The sequence below is a fragment of the Microtus ochrogaster genome, chromosome 6 (genome assembly GCF_000317375.1).
Source record: "Microtus ochrogaster isolate Prairie Vole_2 chromosome 6, MicOch1.0, whole genome shotgun sequence".
In the NCBI taxonomy this organism is placed as follows: domain Eukaryota; kingdom Metazoa; phylum Chordata; class Mammalia; order Rodentia; family Cricetidae; genus Microtus; species Microtus ochrogaster.
In genome coordinates this window covers 15,730,702-15,742,804 of record NC_022013.1, presented here as the reverse complement: position 1 = coordinate 15,742,804, position 12,103 = coordinate 15,730,702, and the positions used below count along the sequence as shown (strand labels likewise).

Sequence of the window (12,103 nt, the reverse complement as noted above, 5' to 3'; positions counted from 1 at the left end):
TAGGCACGCTAGGCATAGAAAGAGGTATTTATTCAGTAGGTCATGAGAGGAAAGGGAAGGGGGAAAAGGGGAGAAGGGGGAAGAGCAGAGGGAGAGAGAGAGAGAGAGAGAGAGAGAGAGAGACAGAGAGACAGAGAGACAGAGAGAGACAGAGAGAGACAGAGAGAAAGAAAGGAAGAAAGAAAGAAAGAAAAAGAAAGAGAGATATGCCAATTAATGACAGTCTGACAGTCATAGTAGGAGTACTGGCAAAGCTAAATGCTAAAAAAAATTATCACATCAATGTTTGGCAATGTGGACTTTTATGATAGAATAAATTACCCATAAAGTATCACTTTTAAATGTTTCTTTAGCTTGTGAAGAGGGCACATATGTACCAATGTGAATCTGTGTAAATCAGAGGACAACATGTGAGAACCCTTTTTTGTTTGTTTGTGTTTTCTGAGACTGGGTTTCTCTATGTAACTTTGGAGCTTTGGAGCCTGTCCTGGAACTCACTCTGAAGACCAGGCTTGCCTCAAAATCACAGAGAGTCACCTGCCTCTGCCGCCCAAGGGCTGAGATTAAAGGTGTGCACCACCACTGCTCAGTTTAACATGTGGAAACCTTGTTGGAGTCTGTTTTCTCTTCCTACCATGCGGCAACCAGGGATTAATCTCAGATCGTCAGACTTGGCACCAATGGCTTTTACCTCATCATTTTCAGATGTCATTTCTGAACCTATGTAATTAATTTTTTAAAAGTTACATACTCTCAGGATATTCCATATAATACAGTCTTCCTGATGAAGAAGATGATGATAATGATGGAGATGATGGTGACTTTCAAGAAAACTGCAGTTCACATAAAAAGAAGCTATGCCTATATAGAAATTTTGTACAAAGCTAATTGGAACTTCAGTGATGGGAGGCAAGTCAAAACTCTGCAGATTCAATGTACCTTGTAAAACCTTGGCCTATTGAACAGTAACTTATTGACCATCTCCAAATATAACATTCTGTGACTTTCTGGCAAGTACTCTTGAAATAAATGAAGTAGTCCCTTTGTTTCATGAACATAAAGTCTGAGAAACCATCAGATAATATGTGAGACTCAGAGCAGAGACATTCAGCTTTCCTGAATTTCTCCAACTTGATGTTTGACTAGTCTATAACATGATGGAATATGGAATTTGTGATAACCTTTATCTGTTTTTTAGATTGATCATTTACTTGTTTCTAGAATAAGAATCTCTTATTTATGAATAGATTTCTAGAATCTCTTTTCCCTTTTGAGGCCAGGGCTATGTTTTTTAGGTCCTCATTGCTGTTCCAAGACATCTGATTATCTATAATCTTCACAACTCCTTGGTGTAGTAATCTCATTCCCATTTCACTGATGAATTTCTGAAGATCAAGAAAGTAGGACTCACCCAGACACACAGTTCATAGAACCTTCTGTGAATGAATTTTCCCCTTTGTGAATTAGGACTTCCCATAGGCTTTTATGCATTATTTTTTGTTTGTGTGTTTATTTATTTTGTTCTTATCTCCTTTTCTTTTTGCTGTTCATTTTCTATAGATAAGATGACCTTGGCACGCCCTACAGAAAATAGTGGGTAATTTACTCTGGATTTTTGAAATAGTCTCATTACCTTTACCAAGCTCCCTCTACCATTCTTTCTCAAAGATAACTAAGCTAATTCCTAAGATTTATCAAGATAGCCTCCTTCCCCAACTAAAGTCTTGTAAGTTTTGTTCACTCAGGTGTCCCTTTGCAGAAACTCTATTCCATCTCATATCAGCTGTTACCCAGGTTAAGCATGCGTGGAAAATGTGGCCCTTACCGGTGATATTGCAGTACACCTGGAGAGGTCCCAGCGGCCCGCTGCCATCAGAGTCAACATAGAAGAAGCCAGCCTTGTTCCCTTGGTGTCTGTACACTTCACAGGATTGCTCATAGATGGCTGGAAAGATAGAAAGACAAACTTTACTTCACTTTGAACATCCTTCTGCAGGGGTCAGTAGCTCATTCTTAAGCCTACTTCTCATGCTTCTTCCTTTCCCTTCCTGTACTGCTCCAAGAGCCTTTACAGCCCAGGGTTCTAGTACTTTGTGGACTTCTTCCCTATTTTAGTTTTATTTCTGTTGCTGTGATAAAATACCCTGATAAGAAAGCAACATAAGGGAGAGAGGGCTTATTTTAGCTCCCAGTTTTAAGTTGTTGTCTGTTTGGAGAAACCACAGTTGTAGGAACTCGAAGCAGCTAGTCATATCGCATCCACAACCATGGACACTAAGAAGCAAATGCACATTTGTCTACTAGCTAGTTTGTTTATACACTGTTTGATCTTTCCATTCAAATCATTCAGAAACTATGCTGGTTGGGCTATTATCAATGGACACAGCTAGAGTCATTTTGGAAAATAGAACCTCAATGGAAAAAAAAATGCCCCCACATGACTAGAGATTCGGGAACTCTTTAGGACGTTTTATTTATTAATGATGAATGTGTAAGGGTGCAGTTCACTGGAGGCAATGCAACTCCCCAGAATATTGTCCTGTGTGGCCCAAGAAAACAAGATGAGCAAGCCAGTATCAGTATGAATTCATTGTCTCCCTTTAGTTCCTACACCAAGTTCCTGTGAGTTCCTTCCCTGATTTCCCTTCATGATGAAATATGAAAAAGAGCTGAAACAAGCACTTTCCTTGTGGTCTTTATTGTAGCAATAGAAACATAATTAAAACAAGGACCCCTGTTGCCATCCACAGTGGGTCTTCCGTCACACATTAACAAAATGAAAATAGTCTACTACAAATGTGTCCTCACACCAACCCAATAGAGACTCCCTCTCAGGTGATTCAGGTTGTGTCAAGGGGACAGGTAAAGATAACCATCACACACCATTACTTCTATATTTCATTCATTCATTCTTCAAAGCCCATCTCAAGGGTACATTGATCATAAAATCTCCCCTCTTATCTGACCCTGGTATTTGCTGATTTACATTCTGTCCCTATGTCCTCACAGTGTATTAAACTAGGATCATCAGCACAGGTCTGTCTTCTAGAATGTGCTAAAGAACCTCGAAGAATCATGACTGTGTCATGTGACACTGAATCCTAGCACCTAACATATCTCTAAAGGCATTAGAGTTCAACAAATGTTCAGCTAGTGAGTTTAAAATTCAAATTTTTAGCAATAAAACATGAGGACACTTTCTTGGGGGATGTGTGTGCACATGTATTTGTGGGCTTGTATGTGGCACCAATAGTCAATGTCAGAGGTTGTTTGGCACCACTTGGTTTTCTCCTTGCCTATTTGGCTAGAATGCCTGATCAGTGAGTTTTAAGAATCTTCCTGTCAAACCTTAAAATGAGAATTACAAATGTGCACACTATGCCTGCTTTTACATGCTCTAGGGATCAGACTCAGGTATTCATGCTTGCAAAGCAAGCACTTTACCAACTGATATATCCTCCAGGCAAAAGGAACATTCTCTTACACTTACATGTGTGAAACTTAGGAAAGTAACTGACATAATACTGTATACATCTATTTTCACCTGACAATTGCCGCCTAATTTATAGATTATGTCAACAAGCATAATTTCACCAAGGGACAAAGACATAAATAAGAACAACAGTCTGTGTCCTCATGTTTACAGGCCATGACAGGCCCAAAGGTCCTTTCATACTCATGCAGGAGCCAGAATAGGAAGAGGTCACAGGGGTCACATAATTTGGAGCATTAACGCAGCTGTAGACTTGATAAATATTTACTTGATTATACCCAGCAAATTTGGAAGAATGCAAAGCCAACATCTTAAAAGACATATTAGCAATTTTAGGAATAAAAAATATATTTAACACTTCACAGAAAATCCTATAGTTTGGAGCAGCATGTGCACATTGAATTATGTCTTCTAGTCGTGCTTAAAACACTTCAGTGACTCCTAACATCATTCAAGATAGAGTACAAGCTTGTCACCTTAGCTGACTTCTGCCCCTGTGACTAATGCCCCATCCCAGGAATATGAAGCTACCGTTCATCATGATCAAGTGTGAGGGGAGCTTCAAATAATTCATTACCAGTCAGGTCCTAAAGCCTGAGAGAGTTAGAAATTCTTATACTTTGGAGTGAATTCAAGGTTATAAGTATATTCACGGAACTCTTTCTGGTATTCATGCACAATTTCTGAAGCAGAGGTTAATAAGGGTGTCATGGCGTGTGTCCTGAACACTGAACACAACAGGCTGAACCCTGAATCTCCATTGGTGAAGCTTGCCTGGAAGACTACGATCTTCAGAATCTATGTAATGCACTTTGATGTGCACTACACATGGGAATGCCAGCTAGTATGAGCAGCTATCAACAAACACACCTACACTCATAGGAGGGCAAACACATGAGAGACGTTGCCAGTGTTGTTTTCTCAAGAGCATGAAAGGAAAATAACACCCAGAAAACATGTGAGCATTTATTTAACTGCTGAGATCACCTAATCAGTGAGAACTCAGAGAGTTCTAGCCCTGGTACCTACATGGTGGAAGAAGAGATCAAGCTTCTGCATGTTTTCCTCTCACTTCCACGCTTATTCTCTAGTGTACACAATCACACAAATGTATTCATGTGAGCACACACATTAAATAAAATTGTAATATTTCACAAAAAACTTGAACCCTAGAAATGAACTGGGCAAACGTTTGCATTATGGCCACAACTTAGCTGCTCCTTTACTTTGGGAAGGTGGCTTTAGCCTTGCTAGCCTCTTCTAAGGTAATTTCCATGATAGACACCTCCTGTTATTCAGATACTCATGCTTGTCTTGGTTAATGCTCCCATTGCTGTTACAAAATATCTGACAAAAACAACATAAAGGAGAAACAGCTGTGTCTGGCTCACAGTTCAAGTGAACACAGGTTATAATGGAGGAGAAGACATGGCAGTTGGCATAGGAGCTGGGGTTAGATTATTAGAAAGCAGTGGTCACCATCTTCACAGCTCTTGGATTGCTCACTGAGGTAGAAGTCACTGGTCTCCTCAGGAGAGAGTCTGATAGAAAAGTACTATCTGAGACATTGTAGAAGACTCTACTACTGCCACAAAGGTGAACAAAACTTCAAGGTGTTTGAAGAGGGGCTGGGGATCTTCTTTATATTTTCAGATAGTGTTATGTTTCTCATAAATCTCACATCTTCAACTTGAAGAACTGGATGCCACCTGCAATTGTTATATGTTTGGGATAATTTTGGAATGTAAATTTGTTGGTTGTTAAATTGTACTTCTGCATAAGTGTGTGTGAGAGAGAGAGAGTGTGAATGCATGTGTGTGTGTGTGTGTGTGTGTGTGTGTGTATGTTTACATGCAAACAATGTATGTCTTTGCATTTTTACACTGGTGTGCTACTTGTCTTAGTTGGGGTTTCTGATGCTGGGATAAATACCATGACCAAAATTCATGTCGGGAAGAAAAGGTTTACTTCATCTTGAGCTCGTGTTCACCATCCAGGGAAGTCAGTATAGGAACTTAAATCAGAAACCTTGAGTCAAGAATTGATGACTGCGTCATGAAAAAGTATTGTTTACTGACTTGCTCCTCATGGCTTGTTCTGGCTGAGTTTTTATACCATTCAATAGCACCTGCCATTAGATAGCACCACCCACAATGGGCTAGCCAGGGAAAACATTATTCAAGAAAATGCCCTACAAGATTTTCTACATCCCAACTTAATGGAGGCATCCTCACAACTGAAGTTCCCTCTTCTTTGATGACTTGAGCGCTTAGGTATAGTTGACAAAATCTAGCCAGTACAGCATTCTGAGGTTTGCAAATGGAAGTCAGGGGACAATCTTAGGTGTTTGTCCTCATCTTTCTCCTTGTTTGATCCAGATCCCTTTGTTGTTTTTCCACTGCATAAGCCACAGGTTAGCTGGACAGAGACAGTCCAGAGTATGAGCACTGTCTGGCTTTTATGTGGATCCTAGGGATTTAAATTCAGTCCTTCATGACAAATGTACTATCACCCATTGAACTGTCTCTACACCTTCAGTTCTGCCATTTCTATATAAGAATTCAACTCTGAAGATTGACTGCTTTCTCTCTTGCTTTCATCTATGCACTCTAAACTCTTAAAACTTTTCTTGCTCTTATTTCCTGTGCTTACTTGTTTGCTTTGTTTTACCATCTTAGTTTAGTTTGTTTGTTTAGTTGTTTGGTTGGTTTTTCAAGATAGTTTTTCTCTGTAGCTCTGAATGTCCTAGACTTTCTATGTAGACCAGGTTGGCTGCAAACTAACAGAGATCTACCTGCTTCTGCCCCCCTCCAGAGTGCAGGGTTTAAAGGCATGCACCACTGCCACCCACACTCAGCTTTTTTTTTCTGTCTTTGTTTTGCTGAATATGTGTTTTTAGCTTTTTCTGGTCACTATGAGTTGAAATTACTGCTGAAACTTCAGTTGAGTTGTGTCAAATAAGACCAAGCATGTCTTACTTTTCCAGCATCCATTTGTCTGCATAAGTTTGATTTTGCATGCCCAAAGGACATGAGACACAAGATTGGGAACACATCAAAATGTACTTACAATGTCTTTTGAGAATAAGACAGGGCACAGTCTTACAGACTGCAGATTTTGTTGAATTTTTTTTGACACAGGTGTGTAACACATGAGGTAAAAATTAACTAAGACATTTAAGGCTAAAAGACCCTAAAGAAAATGAGCACATTTTTTCCTTTGGCTAAAAGCCAGATATGTCTCTGTGCCTCTGGTTAGCCTCATTTTTGCAAGAGGTCAGAGATGCCAGTTCCTCATCAGTGGGGGTATTGAACAGTAATCAAGACCCATTAAGGAAAAAATAAGCAGAGCTCTGTAAGCTTGAGGTCAGCAAATGCTACATAGTAACACCCTATTTCAAAAAAACAAAGCAAACCAAACAAACAAAAAAGGGAAGTAGAATGTCTGGCCTGGATGGCACTTAACACTGTAGTTGTGCCAGTTCAATCGTGTGACTTTTGGACTGAGTTAACCTGAAGCCATGCTAAGAAGATAGAAAGAATAAGTGCCCTACAAATGAGATGCTTCACAGAATTAGTGCTTCTGATGCAGTCTTTATAAGGTGAACCAACATGAGGTACAACTAGGTCTCCCCCCTTTTCTGAATCCTTATTCAGTGTTGCTCAGATGACTAGGAAGCCACAGGGAAGAAGGCCACCCTGGACGCAGTCATACAGTGGGCACCAGCAACAAATTACAAGTGAATCTTGAACTTAGATATTGACACATGAATGTTCTTGTGGGAAAGAAGACCCAGTATATTTATAAACTATAAGTGTCAAAACTCCTAGCAATGATTTAAATTCAGATATAAGAAAATAAAATGGTCAAACACAGTTAAAATAAAATTAATGAAAAAAGAAAAGGTAAATAACTTAATGTAAAAATATAAGATGTCAAACCAATATTGATATCACAAAATACTAATGTCAAGTCTAAAATTTGATAGAGGACATGGAGGCAGACTGCCCTGGAGGCCACAAGATTTATTTCATTCAACAGAGAACATGAAGGAGCCCCAAGTGAAAGGGAAGGAGCTCAGATTATCCAGATCAGCAAAGATATCTGCTTCCTTCTGACTTTTGTGGTAAGAAGAGGTGGCTGTCTCATACTGAGAGAGAGTGAGGGAAGAGCCTAGCATGTGACTCAGACAGGGGAGATATTGGGAAAGGTCACATTTAATTAACTGATGCTCCTAAGACCGGAAACCTGATGTGCTTGGGGGAGTTAAGAATGTCATGCTAGGGCTGGAGAGATGGCTCAGTGGTTAAGAGCACTGTCTCTTCTTCCAGAGGTCCTGAGTTCAACTCTCAGCAACTCTATGATGGCTCACAACTGTCTCTAGTGGGATCTGAAGCCCTCTTCTGACATAAACATTTACATGCAGATAGAACACTCATACATAAAATAAATAAGCAAACCTTTGAAAAAATGAATGTCATGCTTTTGGAATCTGAACAATTGGAGAGTTTATAGACTCGCAGGCACACAGTCTGACTCTCCTTGTAGAATCAGATGTGGCAGAGCCAACACTAAAGATGACTCTCTTTTGGGATGTTAGTCTTTCTGCTACAGATCCCCAGACCTGCTATCCTTGGAGTGCTGTTCATTGTTGCTGACGCTGCAGACGACTGGAGCCTGATTAACTCCTCCCTTATGTCTAGCAACATCATTTCTAAGTTTTTCTTAGCTAAAACTGAAGCTGCAAGACAATGATTTATTGAAATAGATGCTGAAATACAGAAGGGCAGTTAGGAAAATAAGTATGAATACGTCCACAGAAAGTGAAGGTATTGTTATTTCTGAAAATGATGTTTTTGTTATAGAAAACAACTCGGGGAAAGTGGCATATGATGACGCACCAGCAGCTGAGGCAGGAGGATATTCATGAATATGTGGAAGAGCCAGGCTACAGAACAGGACCCTATGTCAAGCATCAGAAAGACAGCCAGCCATTGCACTGATACAGACTCAAGTTCCAGGTCTCAGAAACCCACTGCTTCTTCAATAAACATTATCAGATGCCCTTCCTGCCACTGTCAATGTGCATGCTAATCCTCAGTCCATCTTTTGGCCTCCCCTGTTAGATTGTGAGTGCCTATAGTACATATATTTTTCTTTGTTTCTAAATGGCCCATTGGTCTGGGGAGGTAGCTTTGCACACAAAATGTTAACTGTGTAAGCACAAAGTTATCATTTTAACTCCTCGGAACCCAGGTACAAGCCAGGACTGTGGTTACATGCTTGTGATCTGAGCACAGGGAACTTCAGACAGGAAGAGCTTTGGATCCTGACCAACCAGCCAAGCCTAGCTAATGAGTTCCATGCAAGTGTCTCCAAAGGCAAAGAGGATGGTGACTAAGGAATGACAGTCAAGATTGTCCTCTGGCTTACACACACACACACACACACACACACACACACACACACACTCAAATGTACATAATTAATGACTATTAATTGAAAATTTCTATTGATGATAAAAGCAGAACTGAGGAAATCCAACAGAAGCTATGGGAACCACTGCCTCTGCAGCAGCAGTAGAACTCAAAGCAGTGCATAAGATATGACCTTATGCATGCTTTCTGGGTACTCTAGATTAGCACAGGAAGAGACCTATAGGAGAATCACAGCACACTCTGATGTGGAGAAACTGAATGACTAAGAGAAAATTAAGAGGAAGTTGTTGGTAGGGCTTGAGTGATAGCTAGCAGTAGAGTGCCAAGGACTTGAGCTTGATGATAGAACCAACATAGACAGCTGTGTGGAATAGTGTGTGCCAGGAATCCCAGCTGAAATGGAGATCTCCAGGTTCAGTGAGAGACCCTATCACCAAAAATAAAGTTAGAGTAAGTGCATAAGATATCCAACATTGACTTCTGACATCCTTATGTACATATATCTATTTGCATATGCTTATATATTGCACATACAAGCACACCCATGAACAGGAACACATATATTACTGGAAGTTTGAAGAAATCTCTTTGTGGCCACCAGATGATACCAGGAAAAGATATTTTGGATTTTAGCCTCCCTAATAGAATAATTTAGGAATTATGAATAGATTTAATTGGAAGCCCAAAGAAATTGTATGAAATTCCCCAATAATCAATAAAAATATTATGCTGTGAAAAAAAATAATAAAGAAAGTCCCAAAAGCAGACAAAGCTGAAAAATCTCAGTAGCTGCTCAGAGATGGAGGATGAAGATACAGAAATAAAAGCCATTCTGTTTGTGTTAAGCAGACAGGGAGATTAGCCACATGATGACAGGTGGCCACAATGTGGAAAAGAGGGCATCAGAGAAAGGAGAAAGTCTGAGTACCAAGGAAGGCATTTTTAGGCTCCAGTCAACATCCAATAGAGAAAGACAGAAGAGAAGAAAAAGGAAGATTTTTCTTAGTAACAACTCAAAAATGCCCACAGATCCATGAGACAACTCATGGCAGCTTCCAGTGACTGCACAAGGAAGTAGGGATTCTGGGAACAACTTTACCTAAATAAAGAAACAATTCTTTTTTCACTTTTAGCAGATCTTAAGAATCTATCTTCTGGAGGCTTAGTCCCATAGCCAAGTAATAGGCAAGCCTAATATTAACTCTTAAGAAAGAAGACAATGGTATACCTTCAGCAAGAAGGAGATTCAATTCTTATGCACATAAAAATGCTTTTGAGACAGCAAAGTTTGTTGCATTAAAAAAAAGCAGCCAGGAAAGTGAGCATTGCTATTGAAGGGTTACAACCAGGAATTCATGCATTCACTGCACTCCTCATTGAAGAAGACAATGGTAGACACATCAGGGTTCTTCGGGATAAATTTTTACACAAACAGAGTATATGGGTAATGTGACCAGACAGAGCAAACAGATCCATGTTCTCATATCTAAGAGAAATAGTCTGAGTACAGTCCTGGCAGATAATTTATTGCCTAAGGGACAATTTGAAACGTCCTTGTGATGTTCTCTCTCATTAGAGATAATGATAGTATTCAGACAGCGAAATAGTTTTATTTAGACCTCACCTTTTCAAGTGCCAAGGTCAGCGCTATAGTTTTGCAGCTTTATCATTTATATTCCTACTGTGAAATTATGGAAACAAATATGAAACTCAGTAAGTATGTGTGCACATGTGTATCTGACCATTCATGTGTGGATGTAGTGGCCACAGATTGACATGAGGTGTCTTCTGCAGTCACTCTCATTACTGCCTACCCCCTATTAAACTTGATGTCTACAGGACTTGGAATTCATGTAAGGTCAGTGGAAAACTTGCTGGAGCAGGTTTTTTCCTTTCATCTTGTGGGTCCTGGGAAGCAAACTCAGGTTGTCAAATTTGTTAGCAAGCTCCTTAACCTTCTGAATCAACTTGTCTGCTTGTGCACCTTGGTTTTGAGACTGAACGTGAAGCTCACCAATGTGGCTAGAGTGGATGGTCAGTGAGTCTCAGAGATCCACCAGTCTCTGTCTCTCAAGCACAGGGATTGCAAATGCATGCTATTATCCCTGAGTCCTGGGTGTGGGTGCTGGGAATTATAACTCAATTGTTCATGCATATATGGTAAGCTCTTTGACCAGTGGAATCTCTCTTTAGCTTCTCAGTACATTCTTTGAAGGCCTTAAAAATGTTTCAATTCTTCTTAGCATGTCTATTGTTGTCCTTATTCTACACTACACATATATGTATGTATGTATGTATATATATATATATATATATGTTCATAACAATAACTTATTTAAAAAGAGTCCATGAATTTAAAGGAGAGCAAAGAAGATATATGGGAAGGTATGGAGGGAGGAAAGAAAGAAGATAAATGATGTAATTATAATCTCAAAAATAAAAGTAGTCATGTAAAAGTATTTCATTCCTATGTCTCTTCATTTTTGTGATTTCCTGGGTCTAGTGTATATGCCGCATGATTACTTATAGATCTATACACGCTTCTTGCAGACATAAATAAAATCAAAATAATTCTAGTATCTAAGCAAACAATTGTGGAGCAATTATTCAGCAGCCATTTATTTAATTAAGTTTTTCAAGCCCTAGTGCAGTAGACTTTTGACAATTTGACTTGAGCTTGTTTCAACAAAGAAAATAAAGATAGTATTAAAACAAAATAACAAAAATCAGTTCAAAGACTATCAGTAGGTTACGCTGGAGGGAGAAGAGCTTTTGATGGCCCAAGCCCCAGACTAAATTCAGAAGGCAGAGCAAAATGTCAGATTGCAATATTAGACCTCAAAAAAAATGTAAGACATTTTTTGGTCTCCTGGGCTACAGTGCTTTAGACCCTGATGCTGATGGCATGCTTTTAACAATGTCTGATAAAGGCAGGATGCCTGCCAGGTGACTTCTGGTGAATTGAAAAGGCTGAGACTAATACATTCTTCCAGCTTCACCTCTACCCAAGCCTCACCTATGCTTCATTGTCTCCTTTAAAATAAGCTATTAATAGCAGTCAGTAGCAGCAGTCCCTACATACTATACACAGCAGTCACTATATGCTGTACATGGCAGTGATTATATGTTATACACAGCAGCCACTGTATGCTATACACAGCAGTCACTGTAT

The 12,103-nt window shown here is 39.5% G+C and overlaps 1 protein-coding gene across 1 annotated transcript in view; it reads right to left on the bottom strand.

The window, feature by feature from the left end:
- The window catches only part of Cntnap5 (contactin associated protein like 5), a 964,727-nt gene that overhangs the window by 327,236 nt on the left and 625,388 nt on the right, over positions 1-12,103 (bottom strand). Inside the window, exon 12 of the mRNA XM_013346685.2 lies at positions 1,826-1,945. Within this exon, the coding sequence (XP_013202139.1) occupies positions 1,826-1,945 (120 nt within the window). The remainder of the gene's footprint in view (positions 1-1,825; positions 1,946-12,103) is intronic.